This window comes from Zeugodacus cucurbitae, chromosome 6, assembly GCF_028554725.1.
Source record: "Zeugodacus cucurbitae isolate PBARC_wt_2022May chromosome 6, idZeuCucr1.2, whole genome shotgun sequence".
NCBI lineage: Eukaryota > Metazoa > Arthropoda > Insecta > Diptera > Tephritidae > Zeugodacus > Zeugodacus cucurbitae.
In genome coordinates this window covers 62,164,361-62,181,002 of record NC_071671.1, presented here as the reverse complement: position 1 = coordinate 62,181,002, position 16,642 = coordinate 62,164,361, and the positions used below count along the sequence as shown (strand labels likewise).

The following is a 16,642-nucleotide window of genomic DNA, read 5'->3' as shown; positions in this document are numbered from 1 at the left end:
ACGAGCTCTGTAGCGCTTTATACATATCCGCGAAATTTAAATGAAAAATAGGCGGAAGAGAGATATTTGCCAACCTAATATATTTTATATTGTCTATTACTTTCTTGTACGGGAACTAGTAAAGCTGAGATCATTCTCTATGGTCTCAATAAAGGCTTCAGAACTTATCGTTTGGCAAGCTTTCTGTAAACATTCTGAAATCGTCTACAGTGTTTTCTTCTGTCTGTTCATTGCTTTACTTTTTTTCTTTTAATTTTACCCCTGGGCTACTCATTTCTGGAAAATAACTTACAGTTAGTATGCCGTTCGGAGTAACATAAATCAATTTCACTCGTTTGATTCTGATTTCTGATCATAGAAATATAGATCCAAATTGTGATTTTTAGAAATATATAGATTCCACAGTTTACCGAATATATTGTCTTAAATTGTCGAAACTCGCTTAAAAGTTTTAGACATAAAGCTTTTCGATTTATATAGCTTTTTCGTGTTAAAGCTTTCAAATGATCAAGAAAGCTTTATGGCGCCTGGATCGAATAAACTAGGAAAAATCAATACTGACGTTTTTCATTATTGTGTCTTCTATATTATATAAACAAAAATGTGTTTAAAGAAATCTTCTTCATATATCTTATTTCCACACATTCTAAAGATAATCAAAAAATTACCCATAGCTCTCAAAAGAGCTGGTTCTGATTAAGATTTCAGTTGATTGAGTAATGTAAAAAGCGAAAATGCAAATTTGATTATCTGTAGGAAGAAACCAAATATTATTGAGTTTAATTTTTGTATACCTTATCCACAACTCACATTTGTAAAGGTCTCCAAAGAGACAGGCACAATATTTCCAGCCAACAAAGGTTCCACTTTCTGCGAAATTTGCATGAAAATAATCAAAGAACGCCGAAATTTCAAGTTCTGCCGATGCCAGTGACATGAGAACATCGAATTAGTCAATTTTCGCATCTCCAGCAAGATCTCGTCCATAAGCCAACAAGATGGCGCCACCTCAATGATAATAGCAGAGAAGAATATCAAAAATTTCATCATTTGCGACAAAGTGTAATCGCCACCGACGAAGGTGACGGCCGGCACGCTCAACCCCAAAGCGGTACTAAAGAACTGTACGAAGATAGTGCCGGAGATAGAGCCGCGTATGCATTTGTAGTAGCTGTAAGTTATACATAAAGTATTAGTGCATAGACTAATCTCGTGTCAACTCAACCTACCTCATGCATTCACGATGTTGCTCCACGCACGCCACAAGCTGTTGGTAATGAAGCGTCTCACTTCTCTCCCGACATTCACCCAAGCGTTCAATGCGTGCATTTAAGATGCGCAAATGCGCCACCAGCAGCGATAAGTATGCCACCGTGTAGGTATCACAACAGATAGCGTTCGTCAGCAGTATGCCCACCGAAAATAGTTCGATGACGCCTGCCAGGAAATATAAGCCCAAGGAGTTCTGCCAGTCGAAAGGCATCCAACCCTCGAAGGGTAGCCTGTGACGCACTATACCAAGCAGCCCGTAGAAAATCAAAGCGGTCCAGAAACCGATGAAAACCGTCAAGAAACTCCACGCGCAGTAACGCATGATGCGTCGCAAGTATGCGATATCTTCCGGTCGTTGCTGAACGTATCTATCCAGCGTGTGTAAATGTTGTGCGGCATTCGGTAATTCGGTCTGTATGTAGTAGAACATTATAATCTGTTTGCCTGCGGTGTAGAGTAACGGCAGCACGACGCTGAGATTGGCGAGTTTATCGTCGAAATCGATTGGCAAAAAGAACGATGCCAGATACAATGATGGATAGATGATGCCCGTGAAGAGATTGACCAGCAATGAAATGGTTAAGTAAAGCCAACGACAACGCTTGGTTGGGTGCATGCCGAGATAGCGCCAACAACGCCAGATGTATTGGACTGCATCAATGGAGTTCGCAGTTGTTGCCGCTGTTGCAAGTTGCACTTCTTCTTCTTTAGTCGACATTTGTTTCTTTTTTTAATTTGTGATGGGAATTCTAACTTCGAAATTTAATTTAGTTGACGGCTTCTTACCTTTGCTTTGTACCGGCTGAGCTTGTGAATACTTCTTGACTGTGATTTTTTATGACGACCTCACTCTTTAAAATTTTCCGTCGAACATAACTAAAAAGCTCGTTTGTACAGAATAATATTCACACTAGTCAAGGTCATTACAATAATTAAAATTAAGAGAAACGGTGGATCATATTTAGTAGTTTATAGATAATATTTTTTTTTTTAGCCGAAAGAGCACAGTGTTCTGGAAAAGATACCCTAGAGAAAAGATCGTGATTGACATATTTGTACTCCGGCTTCTCAATACTCCCTAGTCAACAGAGTGGGTTCATGATCATTTTTTGTCAATCTAAGTAAAAACGTCAACTGATCTTTGTGGATTTTGAGGTTAGCTCTTAGGCAACAGGCTTGAAAATAGCAACTGGCCAAGTACTCCTTCCTTAGGCGGCATCTCCTTTACATGATATATGTCCAATTTTAAATTTGCACTAATACTCTTAGCGTCGAAGACAAGCATGCTTCTAGGCTCTTCAAAATCAATTGTTGACCTTGGTTATTTATTTGCACAATTTATTTTCTTAAGACAATCTGGTATCAATTTCGACCACTGTTCTTCCATTATTTATTTATTTTTTTTTTTTTGTTTTTAATTTAACACATATTGAACTGTCGTCATAGAGCTACTAAAAATGTTGTGGTCTACTAGACAGCCTATAATTAAATCGTAATAATTATGAAAATCATATGAGTGCTTTATTAATAATATCTTACGTAACAGTTAATTACTATATCAAAAGGCGTTAAAAATATAGGTGACATAATTAGTGGTGGGAGAAAGGATATTCTTTTAGAAATGTTTGTAGAATACAGTGAAGGTAGACACCATCCTGCTCCTTAATAAATTGTGCGCTCTCTCGAAGATAGTATTGGTAATAGTAACAGTGTTTAAATTACACGGTGAATAATATGAAAAAAAAAAATAAATATATATTTCAGAAAAGGTTATATAAAAATTTGGATCTAGATTTGTACAAACTACCATCTAGTACCGACATCTATAAGATACCAGTGATTCCTTTCATTACTTGGACGTTGTATTTCAACTCCATTCATCGGGTACTATAAGTCTTTATTGACCCATTTTCCTTGAAAACACACTGAACGTGAACTATGAATTTATATCCGGAAATCCTATTACGCACAATGCCAAACAGAATAGGGCTCTAGTGTATTCTAATAAAAAAAAAAAATATTTATAATTCTCAGTAATCCATTGTCTCGGCGCTGGAACTCCGAATAAAGGAGATGAAATTATGACAAATATTATTTTAGGTGAGACCACACGTGCAGTACTATTCGTGTAATTACTACTGTTGAGTAATAATTACATATTAGTTCACACATTTTAGGGAAAACACGTGTAAACTAAATAATTATTTCTCTAAGACGTACAATTATTTAACCAACAGCAGTTTGGTATAAATAGTGCGTGGCCTTAGTTCCAACAACTCAATTGTGGTTTTCAAATGTAAGAAGCAACTAATTGATACTCTTTGGAGAAGCAAAAATGTCACACAAACCGCTACTGATAGCAACTACACTGGATACCAAGGAGGCCTTTAGCTACATTTGGTACTGCTGGCGGTTCTTTGGAATGTATCCCGATTTGTATGAACGCCGCTTGAATTGGATATATTTAATACTACTGAATCTGTATTGTGGTGTAATATATCCGTTGCTTTATATTGGTTCATTGCTTACACCAATGGATTTGAATCAAAAACTAGCCAATATCAGTGTTGCCGTGCCGATACTCTACACTTTGGGGAAACATGTGATCATAGTTTATTATTTACGCAAAGATCTACCGAAAGCCTTACGACAACTGAAAGCCTTAGATAGACTCGCTGAGCGTCGGCCAAAGGATCGTGAATATATGAAACGAATGGTGAAAAACTGTCATTGGATATTTTTGGCTAGTAGTGTGAGTTTTTGGTTCGCCTTACTGTCCTATGGTGTTCTGGAAATGTTTCGTCATAAATTACCCTTCGAAGGTTGGGTACCGTTCGATTGGCAGCGTACGGAGTTCGCTTATGTGTGCGCTTGTGCATTACAATTATTCGGGCTGGGCATCGAAACGACGAATGCCATCTGTTGTGACACCTATGCGGTCACGTATTTAGTTTTGTTGGTCGCACATCTGCGTATACTGAATAGACGCATTGCCCGTGCAGGTAACACTGGTGACGGCAGTGATGCGGAGAACTATAGGGAGCTAGTAGCTTGTGTGGAGTATCATAAGGAGTGCATAAGGTGAGGGGTATGTTTTGAACCGACTATAAACTTAAGTATAACATTTGATTATTCTGCAGCTACTACAACAGTATACGTCCAACACTCTCTGGCACTTGCTTTATACAATTTCTCAGCACAGGATTAGGTCTCAGCATGCCCGCTATTGCTTTTGTTGGTGGCAGTTTTAGCTTTTCACATGTGATAAAATTTCTAATAATTTTTGGCGCTATCATTATCGAAGTGGCGCCGTGTTGTTGGTTTATGGATGAGGTTATGGCTGAAATGCATAAACTGACCAACTCTATGTTCTCGTGTCGTTGGTATGATCAGAATTTGAAATATCGCAAAGCTTTGATTATCTTCATGCAACGCTCGCAAATAGCACATCCGGTATTGGCTGGCAATATAATACCTGTTTCTTTGGAGACATTTACAAATGTGGGTAGCCAAATTTTATAAAATGTCTATGTTCATATTCTAATTATGGAATCATCTCTTGCAGATCATTAAATTTGCTTTCTCACTGTTCACTCTACTAAATCAGCTGAGTCATAATTAATGAGGATTTTAATAACTTTTTCGCACCAGCCTTTGTTCGTTTAAAGCGCTGATTTAAATCGATTTACCATACAAAATAAAAATCTGATCTGATAATGTAGTAAAATTATTTTTTAATCGAATGCAAATCGAGTTGGAAAGGGTTGTTGTCAACGCTGTAAATTTGGTTGTAGTTACTGATAAAATAGCAATCCACTTATGAAACTTACCAACTATTTATGAACAACAACAATTAAAATGTATAACAGTTGAACGTCAATCGAGTAGCCGGCTGTGCGAAAGGCAAAAACTAGTTTCTCAATTGTAATCTTAATGTACTAAATTTATGTGGCTGTGCGAAAATGGCTATTCTACTAATTTGTAGCTCTAATTACACTTGTCAAATCTGCGATGTTGAATACATGTTTTAATATATGTATATGCTGTTAGTGTTTTGAGAGTTCTTCTGGCAGTGATTGGTAAACTGTTTCAACTTTTTATACCAATCGCCATCGTTTCGCTATTTTTCTGCTCTCTATTAGATTGTAGACTAATCTGATGACGCGCAGTGTATTCATTGATTTTCATAACTTAAAGCTTGAAAAAATCTATTGTTCTACACCGGTGGACGCTGTATCGTTGGCGATTCTGCATCGAAATAATATCGTATCTGGTCGCCATACCCCAATCACAAATGCCGTGTGAGAAAAATATTTATATGATAAAAATTACTCTCAACGGCATATAATTATTTTTCAAGGCCAGTTATATTGGAGGTGCTTAACTAAAACTTCATTTGTTAATATATAAGATAATATTGATTTAAGCTCAGAATTATCTACAAAGAGAGGCATGCTTATTCTTCTCTTTTAACCTTTACTCTCTTTCGAATTATTAATGTAATACAACTGTCCAGTCTTTACTGTTTGTACAGGGTTCTGGAGCATATGTTAAGGTAAGCTCCGAAGCTCAATTGAATTCGAGGATACGTTTGAAAGGTACATACAAAAATTGTATCCCTACATGAAAATTACAATATGGACCTATTTGGATCTTTTAAGCTCCAAACAAAATTTTTTTCGTACAGAGGTCAACACTTTTTGTATATATCTATGCAATGGAAAAGCTTATATTAAAATTCAATTACATTTAATAACATATTTAATTGCACCAACGTAAGCAGCAGTAAATTTGATTAAATATTTATTTATTATACATTTAATTGCCCTCACTGCTGTTGAATAATATATAAATAGGAGAGCACATATTTCAAGAGAGAATTATATGAACCTGTTTAAGGGACTACAAAATGTAGTAAGGATATAATGGCTGATCAAGTGAAATAGTGTGTTGGATGAGCTCCGACAGTTCAGTACAGTTCAGTTTACATTGAAGCCAAAACAAAATGTCACACAAAATTAAAGCAACTACTTTAGATACCATCGAGGCCTTTAGCTATATTTGGCAATACTGGCGATACTTTGGAATGTATCCCGATTTGTATGCACGTCGCGTCAATTGGGGCTATTTAATTGTACTGAATTTGTTATGTGGAGTCATCTTTCCGTTGCTTTATATCGCGTCACTTTTCATACCAATCGACTTGAATCAAAAACTAGCCAATATCAGTGTTGCCGTGCCGATACTCTATACTTTGGGGAAACAAGTGATCATCGTTTATTATTTACGCAAAGATCTGCCGAGAGCCATAAGACAATTACAAGCGTTGGATAGACTCGCCGAGTGTCGACCAGAGGATCGTAATTATATGAAGCGCATGGTAAAGATTTGCCATTGGATATTTTGGGGAACGTTTGTGGGTTTTTGGTTTGCCATACTCTTCTATGGTGTTGCGGATATTTTTCGTCACAAATTACCCTTCGAAAGTTGGATACTATTCGATTGGCAGCGTTCGGAGCTCGCTTATGTGTGCGCTTGTGCATTACAAATGTTTGGGATGGGAATACAAACATCGAATGCCACCTGTTGTGACACTTATGCGGTCACATATTTAGTTTTGCTGGTGACTCACTTGCGTATATTAAATGAACGGATTGCACGTGTGGGTTGTGCTGGTGCCAGCAATGATGCGGAGAATTATCGAGAGTTAGTGGCTTGTGTGGAGTATCATAAAGAGTGCATGAGGTGAGCGGAGAATAGATACTTAAGCCAAATACAAAATATGTTTAATTTGACTCTCTCGCAGTTACTTCATCAGTATACGTCCCATGCTTTCTGGCACTTGCTTTATACAGTTTCTCAGCACTGCGTGGGGTCTTAGCACGTCTGCCATTGCTTTTGTTCGTGGAAATATTGGTTTTTCGGAATCTATAAAATTTTTAATTCTCTTTGGTTCAATTATTATCGAGGTTGTGCCGTGTTGTTGGTTCATGGATGAAGTTCTGGCTGAAATGCGTAAATTGACCAACTCCATGTACTCGTGTCGTTGGTATAAGCAGAATTTGAGATTCCGCAAAGCTTTGATTATTTTTATGCAACGCTCGCAAAAAATACATCCGATAGTAGCTGGAAATTTAATGCCTGTTTCCTTGGAGACATTTACGATGGTGAGTTGCCGGTAATATGGAGTATATTACGCCTAATAATACCATCATCTTCCATCCTCTACTAAGTCAATTGAATTCGTAATTCAATAAATAATTAAATGTTTTTTGTGCTTCAAATAATAAGGTATTATTAAGGGTATATGTAATTAGAGTAACCTCTGGGTTTAGAAATATACGTTATTGACATCCTTTTGCTGATCTCATAGATTCATATGGTAGATGAGTGAAGGTTGAAAATGTATGATAGATCCCTAACAAAGTGATCTTCTTATTTCCTTAAGTATTCTGGAGTCTCGAGACCTATGTTTTACGCTATTCTCTGTTTCGTGCTATTTTGTTAAGTATGGATAGTGCTAGTTCTGGGTTCCATCATCCTTTTTTTATTTTTAAGCCGTTGCTGTCCTATATAATCACTATATTCTTCCAGTTCCCTTATATCCGTGAGAAACTCTGGATTTGATTTCTAGGTTCGTCCTTTTGGTATTAACGTCAGAGAGAAAGTTCATTGGTACCCCGTAACTAATTACTCTCAACTGCTGAGCGGATATTAATCTACACCAACCTGTTTTAGGTATCTTTACCTCTTACAATAATGATAATCTTGGCCTAATCCCTCGCTCAAGTTATATTTTAGAAGAAGAAGGTTATTTGTGGAGAGTTAAAACCTTATTAGACGGAGTAGTGTAAGTAAATGAGGAAAAATTTATCAAAAATCACATATATATTATATATATTTGCTCTATCTTCAACTAGCTTTTTTATCTATTTGCTACTATCCCACTTCAATTGAAGTATATGTGAGTTGTGTCCCCTAAAATACCCACAGTCGCATGAGTTCCACATTTATTTCTTAAATTGATTAAGAATTGTGAACAAAGAGAAAGCAAATTGTAGAATCTGCAAATAAAGGATAGTGAACAAAGGTCTTCTTTAAAATGCACACCACAAAATCACCTTAATAAAGGTATCCAACGAAACTGGCGCAATATTACCAGCCAATATTTTTTCCACCTTTTGAGAGCGTTGCATGAAAATAATTAAAGAACGACGAAAGCGCAAATTCTGCTCATACCAACAACAAGAGAAAAGTGCATTCGTCAATTTGAGCATTTCCAGGGCGGCCTCATCCATAAGCCAACAACACGGCGCGATTTCGCAGAGCACCACCAGGAGGTAGGGCAGAAATTTCATAAGCTGCTCCACACTGGAATCGGCATTCACGAAGGCCACAGCGGCGGTGCAAAGCGCAAAGGCGGTGCTGAGGAATTGTACGAAGATTGTAGCAGCTATAGCGGGACTTATGCATCTGTAAAAGCTGAATGAGAAACATGTTTGTAAAAAAGATATATTGGAATGGACTCTCGGACTCACTTCATGCACTCCCAGTGATCACGCACGCAGTCCGCCAACTGCTGATAGTTAGCCACTTCCCCGCATTGCGCCGCACACGCGCCACCGATCCGTGCAATGCGCGCATTCAAGATGCGCAGGTGAGCCACCAACAGCAACAAATATATGATCGAATAGGTGTCACTGCACAGCGCATAGATCGACTGTACACTCAGGCAGAACAACTGATATGCACAGGCCAATATATAAGCGTTAAGCGAGTGCTCCCAATCGAGTGGTAGCCAACCCTCAAATGGTAGCTTATGACGAGCTATGCCAACCAGCGCGTAAAGTGCCAAGCAGACACCAATACCAGCCAAAGCCGCAAGGAAAATTCGATGACAGCGTTGCACCAAGCGTCTCAAGTACTCACACGCCGCTGGCTCCAGTTCAACACGTCGGTCCAACGCCTGTAAATGCCACGCTGCTTGCGGCAATTTGCCTCTGATGTGATAGAAGACGACGAGGTGCTTGGTGGAGGTGTAGATCAGTGGTACCATAACGCTGAGATTCGTCAGCGTTTCAAGCAGATCGGTGCTAATGAAGAATGTGACCACGTAAAATGCTATAAAAAGCACGGAACTGGAGAAGTTCAATAGCAGCGAGTAAAGCCAATATATGCCCCCATATTTTGCGGTTGGATGTATACCCGTTATGCGCCAGAATAGCCAAACGTAGCGTAGCGCATCGCTAGAGTCTAGGCGCCCAACTGCGTCTTGTTTGTTGTTCATTTTGATTTTTTAAGCTCTTTCGGGTCGAAGTGTTTTCAAATGTTGCAGGTATTTATTAAACACAAATTATTGCCTCGATTGGGGTATTTATACAATATGCTATTGTGGTGTGAGGGTAGAATGAAGTTATTATCTATGTTCTTTAATGATTGGCTGCGTTAAGTAAGAAGTAAATAACTGCTAATAACTCTATCATTATAAGTAATTAACACTGGTCAACAAACAACAAACGATAAAAGAAGAATTTAATAGTTCAGTGTTTATTATGAAAATTTAGTAAAGGAATTATTTTTTGATATGGAATTTTGAAAATTGGACCATGAAAAATTAATCGTTTTCTAAAGAGAATTTTAATTTTTATACTAAGTAATTTTTCATTAATTTTCCTTTCATATTATTTTAAATCATTTTCGTCGAAATAATTTGGAACATATATTCACGTCTCGCAGTGCTTTAAATATTTTACAAAACAAGCAATTTATATCAATGAATTTTTGATTATCAAAATTCCAACAATCCGATTTATTTTCACATTAATTTCGATTATCTAATTATTTTACTTTGTCTATACTACTATTATAAAGAGGTAAGATTTGTACGTATGTTTATAATGAATAAACTCAAAAGCTACAGTGCCGATTTCAAAAATTCTTTTACCATTGGAAAGCTACATTCACCCCGAGTAATATAGGCTATATCTAATGCTAGCATCTCAACTTTCTGGAAATAGTTCCCAGTTGTGAGTTTCAAATAGACTCCGTGATGGAGAATCTTCATCTGACCCTGAAAATCGTCTTGCAAGTCATTCTCTTCGCATCGCAATCGCGTGCCAGAAAGTCGAGGAACGAGCGAGGTCTGCTAGTGATAGATAAATGAAGCACCAATGAAAACATCGGTACCAAGCTTTCTCAAACTGGAACCATTTATAGATTATGAGAACCTAAGTGCCTATGGCTGACTTTATATGGAAATTTGTGAGATATCTTATGAAATTCAAATTTCGTGGTGGTAATATACCCAATAGCTAAAATTTTCTAAACATCCGTTTAGTATTCCCTCTATTCCAATATACCTAAATAATGACTTTACAACTTCCGGTTGACTCTAAACTGTATATATTGCTCATTTTGTAATATAGGTGTAATTAATAAAAAGGAATCTGTTTTCAAAAGGGACGCTACAAAAGTAGACCGATATGGACAGCAAACAACGCTCTTTTGACATTTATCTTGGAACGTGAAGTCAGCGGCCTCAACTTTAAGAGCCCTGTCAGATCAACAATTGAACGTCTAGTGGAAAAAGAAGTGCCCGTAGTATCTATAATACCGCTACCGCTAGCGCATCAAATGAGGAAAGCCCAAGCCAGCCTCTTACACGTTGTTCTCAAGCGTTGGCCATCTCTGTGACGTTGTTGTGGCGAATTTTGCGAAAAGATCTTGGGCTACATCCTTACAAGCCAAATAGACGAAAGAACTGAACTCGGTTAACCACCAGAATGTTCGTGAATTGGGCTGAGAAACAACGTGAAAATTATCCGGATATTTTTGGACCGAATTGGATGTAATGGACTTGGACAATATGTGGTTCCAACTTGGTTTTCGAATTGGGTTCAGCATCTGGTGGTGGCCATGCAAAAGAAATCGAGTTCCATACATAATGGCATCAAACGTACTTTCACAGTTTCACAGATATCCCAAACCGTTATTGTTTGATTATTTTAATATATTGGTAAAAATGCCAATGGGTAGAGTTTAAAATATTCAGCTGCCTTCCTTTACTTATTGCTACTGGATATTAAAGAAAAAATAAAATCACACGCTCACAAAATCAACAACACACCTATTTGAACAGCACGGAACACTTGCGTTTAAACTTACACACACTCCCACCTCTAATTACAAGCTGCCACCTATTTAAGTAGTGGAGATATATAATTAAAATTATAAATTATCGATTAGAAATTCAAGCCCACGAAAATTGAAAAAGTAACACCGAATGTGTTGATAACAACGAGGAAATTATAATTTTTGTAGTTGTTGTTGTGAGAAGGTGTAACACGCAGAATATTAAAGGCGTTAATTGTCAGTTATGGCAAGACAAAGGGTAGACACTTGCGACATGTCTCGAAACTTTTTTAATGATACAGGGTGAAACAATATTGATTAGAGGTGATAAATAATAAAAGAAAGCAAATAGAATAAATTTATGTTTTATTTTGAACATGAAATACAAGCGATTTTTCGTTGCCTCACACAAAGTTACGTATACGCCATGTCACCACATAGCATTAACCTTTGAGAATCGTATACATAGAGAACGAAAATTTTATGATCTGCAAGAAAATTAATAAAAATCAACACTTTCTAATATTTGCACACCTAAACAACTCACATTCAGGAATGTCTGCAGTGTGATCGGCACCAAATCGCCAGCCATCAGCAGCATTGTGCGCTGTGAGCGTTGCATGAAAATGATGAGCATTTTGCGGAATTTGCGATTCTGATCATACCACTGGCAATTGTACAGCGCTGTGGTGAGTTCGCCGCACTCTTCCATGAGCGAATTGACATACCAACAGCAAGGCAGCGCTTCGATGAGCACAGCAAAAATGTATGTGGCAGCAATGAGCATTTGCGCGGCATCACGCTCGAAGGCGACATAATTGACAGCGGTGAGGCAGAGCACAAAAGCGGTGATGCCGAATTGCATGAAAATTGTGCGTGAAATAACCGGACGTATGCAGGCGAAGTAGCTGTGAGGGAGAATAATGATATTTAATTCTATTCTATAGGAAAAAAGATTAAAAAATTTGTAATATAAAATAAGGCGCTACACCCTGTAATTTCAGCCAAAACTCATTTATTATGCTTGTGAGTATGTGTGTGCGTGCTTGAAAGCCTCTGTGTGCCTCTAACAAGTGTATTCATTGCGTCGCCGACATGCAACGCGATCGGCGCATCAGCACCTGTGTGTCTTAGCTGTGTGAGAGTTGTGTTGCATACTTTGCGGCGCTTAGTTTAGTACAAGTTTGGCTAGCGGCAGCGGTGGCAGCAACAATAACATTCTGTGACCATTTCTAGCTTGCAACAAATATTTGGCAACTTTTGCCACACACACACTGCAACACTGTTATTTGAAAGTGGAAATTTGTTGTTGTTTGCCTTCTTCTTGCCAAAAAGGACTAAAATGCGCTTAAAAGCACCGTTAAAAGTTTTGTGGATACCTGATTCCACTGCTGATGATATGCTAAGTAGCTTTTGCAGCCGACAAAAGTTTTGTGTTATTTCGCGTGAGACTTGCAACGCGTGCCGCAAGCGTTCACTCGTGCAACATGCAATCAAGTTGGACGCAGTTGATGAAGACAACAGCGAGCGTGTAAACTGTGTTGCATATAACTAATAGCTGTTGTGGCAGCATCGATGAGAGATTTGTTGTTGTTTGTTGTGTATAACAGTCTCAACCACAACACTCTCAGTGTTGCACTGCCACTCTTGATCCCTTTTAGTTTTGCGGTGATTTGGTTCGTTTGTTGTTATTAATACTGTTGTTATTTTTGTTTTTTTTGTTATTATTTTTCCTCTTTTGCTTAAAACTTTGCTTCATTGCATTTACGCTTAATCCATATTTTATTGTTTGTATTGTGCATGTTATTGCCGCTGCCGTTGCTGCTATTCTAGTACTTACAGCTAGTTTGTGGCATGCAACCCATACTTGCCGCATACTTTGGTTGCAGGAATTTTCAATAAATACCAAAATGCTCATCCAAATTTGCTTTAGCGATTTGCGTTATCGACTTGCCGCCGCGGCTCCCACGCGACTATGCTAATTCACTTACTTACTTACAGTGGATGGCTTATGGCTGTGAGTGTTTAGCAAGTCGTGGGTACTGATAGTTGGAGAGACAGTGGAAGGTGAGGTATGAAAACTTTCGCGTCTGCGAATAATATAATAAAATTTTGAAAATTGCTTTTCTGAGCTATGGGCGAATTGAATTTTATGAGTGAGAGATTATTGAAAAGTTGAGGCGACGGCTTCCGAATTATTCAGATTTTTGGTTGAAAATAATAAAAAGTGAGGTTGGATATTAATATTAGCCAAACTAGAGGATTTTTTTGGAAGAACTATATTTTATATTTCGGGGTTTCATCTGAATATACGATTATTAGGGTTGTGATATCTTCATATATATGATACTGAAATATTTTTAAGGTTAGGTTCAACTCAAAAGCATAAGTATACAATTATAATATCGATTCTCTACAGGAATGTTTCGAATTTCTCAAACTGTCTGGTAATGTTTAACATACAAATAATTTTAGTAGAAGATTTTTGCGGAATCCTGCTTATTCTTGCCTTCTTAGAAACGAATTTTAATTTTCGGGACCCTCACTCACTTGGCAATCGCATGAAATTATATTTTTCCTTGAATAACAGTCACATCTGCGACAAAAAAAAAACGCTCTTAAGATCTCAGTATAAGCAACAGAATCTGAGACGATTTTTTATCTCTTGAGAATACGGTCGTATCTTCTAATGAATTAGGACAATGTATCTGAAAAACCAAGAAAGCATAAGGACATTATATAACACATGAAAGCCGAAGTAGATCAAGTGTAGACCATATTAACCGAAGTTGAAGTTGATTCAAAGGTCATAAAGATCCAGAGTATGACGGAGGGGTCGCGATATAATTGTATTCTTACTTCTTTTATCCCTTTTATCTTTGTAAAAATCAAAAATTTTCTCATAATGCCTGCACGAAAAAAAAGTTAACTCACAAAAGTCAAAAATGTAACTTTGTAGAGTTGCCACCTGAATGCAATTGAAAATTATTCGCACATGAATAATATCTTAAATTCATTTGATACTGAGTACAAGCGACATTTAAAATGATATTCACGTTTATAGCTAAGAAATTAAAAAACAGGGTTGCCACCTAACCAAAATTTAATACTTATTAACAATTAAAACAAGTAAGGAAAGGCTAAGCTCGGGTGCAACCGAATATTTTATACTCTCGCAATTTATTGATATAATTTTATTAAGATAACACACAATTTGACCCTTAAATTAAGATACCTGAGAGATTTACCGAAATTTTCGGTGAAAAGTTACCTTGGGGCACTGAGTTCTTCATATTCGATATCCGGGGCATTGAAAAGTTATAGTCCGGTTTCGACAATTTTTTCACAAGTGATGCCACAGATCATATACTGTATTTGTGCAAAGTTTTATTTCGCTATCTTCATTGGTTCCTTATGTATATATTATAAACTGAAAGAATAAGATGGAGTTCAAAATTGAGTTATATGTGAAGTTGTCGTGGTTGTGAACCGATTTCGTCCATTTTCCACACGTGTTATCAGGGTGTCAAAAAAAAAATAGTATATACCGAATTTCATACGAACCGGTCGAGTAGTTTCTGAGATATGGTTTTTGACCCATTTTGTAAAAAAATCTGGGTGCAGCTTCCATCTGTAAATTCTTCTGTAAATTGTAATTCTTCTGACGTTTTTCGTTAGTGAGATAACCCACTTTTAGTAATTTTCATCCTAACCTTTGTATGGAAGGTGGGCGTGGTTATTAACCGATTTCAACTATTTTCATGGTGTGTGGTGGGGTACGTAAAAGAACCGACTGCAGAAAGTTTGGTTTATATAGCTTCATTGGTTTGCTAGATATATACAAATAACCGATTTGGGGCGAAGCCACGCCCACTTCCCCAAAAACATTACATCCAGATATGCCCCTCCCTAGTGCGTTCCTTTGTTCCAAATCGAAAGCAACCCACTCACGGTCCCAAGGAACATATGTTCCAAGTTTCATTAAGATATCTCAATTTTTACTCAAGTACGGACGGACAGACAGATATTCGGATTTTGACTCGTCCCGTCACCCTGATCATTTTGATATATATAACCCTATATATAACACGTTTAGTTTTATGACTTACAAACAACCGTAATGTGAACAAAACTATAATACTCTCTTAGCAAGTTTTGTTGCGAGAGTATAAAAATTAAAGATTATAATTGTTTTGAAAATAATGATTTTTAAGAAAGATTTATAAATGTACAATTTTATGGCGTTACCATCTAATAAAAATTTTTCAAAAAAGTCCTTTAACTCACCCCAACAAATTCTTATGATCCTCAACGCAATTCGTCAACTCCGCAATATGCTCTTCCTCGCTCAGCACACCATCTTTACCGATGCGACTAATGCGCGCCGTTAGCGCACGCAAATGCCCGATCATCATGGCCAAATAGCATTGCGGATACATATCGTTGTTGACATTCTGCAGCACAAAAAACGACATGACCGCGAAATTCTGATAAATCAGAGTCACAGTCAAATTCGTCGCCTCGTCAGCATAGAACTGTGGAAACCAGCCGTCGTAGACCAGCTGACGCAGCGTGAAACCGATGTAAGCAAAACCGCTGCTACACAACTCGTAGACAAACATATAGCCGGCGTAGTAGAGATGACAAATCCGTATGGCCGTGCGTATGTGTTGGCGATCCACAGCATGTGGCATGCAACGTGCATCCAACTTGTCGAGATACTGGTTGACGGCCAGCAGTTTGGAACGATGCAACCAGAGCGACCATTGCTTGGCCGTGGCCATGGTCAGTGTGACGCCCAAATAGAGCAGGCCAATAAGTTGTGACAAATTCTCAATGAAAAACAATTTAGCAATCATGGTGGCAGGCAAGAATACGCCGAGTGAGATGTTAATGCAGCCGGAGTAGATGTAGTAAGGCAAGCGATGGCGACGTGTCGGATGCATGCCAATCAAACGCCAATTCAGCCAGAGATAACGGAAGGCGTGCGACGAGTGCAGTGAAGCAGCTGCATGTTGTTGTTGTTGTTGTTGTTGCTGTGGCTGTACTGCAGACATGCTTGAGTGATTCTGCTTTATTATATTTAGTGTCGGACGTGTCGTATACGCAACTAAAATACATCATTGCAAATGCCTCGCTTTTATAAAACGCTTTGAGGTGTGAAATATGTCCGTCTGTGCGCAAATTCTTTAAACGAACTTTTTCAAAAAACTTTGCAGACAATAATTACTGTTATATA

General features: G+C 37.8%; 5 protein-coding genes across 5 annotated transcripts; 2 read left to right on the top strand and 3 right to left on the bottom strand.

Moving 5' to 3' along the window:
* Window positions 1-696: 696 nt before the first annotated feature.
* Window positions 697-1,990, bottom strand: LOC128922564 (odorant receptor 2a-like). Its single transcript, XM_054233508.1, has 3 exons — window positions 1,230-1,990; window positions 811-1,171; window positions 697-750 (listed from the first exon to the last, which is right to left on the bottom strand). Exons 1-3 carry the CDS (start codon window positions 1,988-1,990, stop codon window positions 697-699), a joined length of 1,176 nt encoding a protein of 391 aa, XP_054089483.1.
* Window positions 1,991-3,254: 1,264 nt separating this feature from the next.
* LOC105209392 (odorant receptor 42a-like) lies at window positions 3,255-4,920 on the top strand. Its single transcript, XM_054233507.1, has 3 exons — window positions 3,255-4,353; window positions 4,413-4,773; window positions 4,838-4,920. The coding sequence occupies exons 1-3, from the start codon at window positions 3,608-3,610 to the stop codon at window positions 4,892-4,894; spliced, it is 1,164 nt and encodes a 387-aa protein (XP_054089482.1). The 5' UTR covers window positions 3,255-3,607; the 3' UTR covers window positions 4,895-4,920.
* Window positions 4,921-6,277: 1,357 nt separating this feature from the next.
* On the top strand, window positions 6,278-7,790 carry LOC128922563 (odorant receptor 2a-like). Its single transcript, XM_054233506.1, has 3 exons — window positions 6,278-7,017; window positions 7,079-7,439; window positions 7,782-7,790. Exons 1-3 carry the CDS (start codon window positions 6,278-6,280, stop codon window positions 7,788-7,790), a joined length of 1,110 nt encoding a protein of 369 aa, XP_054089481.1.
* A 492-nt stretch (window positions 7,791-8,282) lies between these two features.
* On the bottom strand, window positions 8,283-9,559 carry LOC105209391 (odorant receptor 2a-like). The gene is made up of 3 exons (XM_054233505.1): window positions 8,811-9,559; window positions 8,394-8,745; window positions 8,283-8,288 (listed from the first exon to the last, which is right to left on the bottom strand). Exons 1-3 carry the CDS (start codon window positions 9,557-9,559, stop codon window positions 8,283-8,285), a joined length of 1,107 nt encoding a protein of 368 aa, XP_054089480.1.
* Window positions 9,560-11,902: 2,343 nt separating this feature from the next.
* LOC105209389 (odorant receptor 7a-like) lies at window positions 11,903-16,349 on the bottom strand. Its single transcript, XM_029038502.2, has 2 exons — window positions 15,691-16,349; window positions 11,903-12,311 (listed from the first exon to the last, which is right to left on the bottom strand). The coding sequence occupies exons 1-2, from the start codon at window positions 16,347-16,349 to the stop codon at window positions 11,903-11,905; spliced, it is 1,068 nt and encodes a 355-aa protein (XP_028894335.2).
* Window positions 16,350-16,642: the final 293 nt, after the last annotated feature.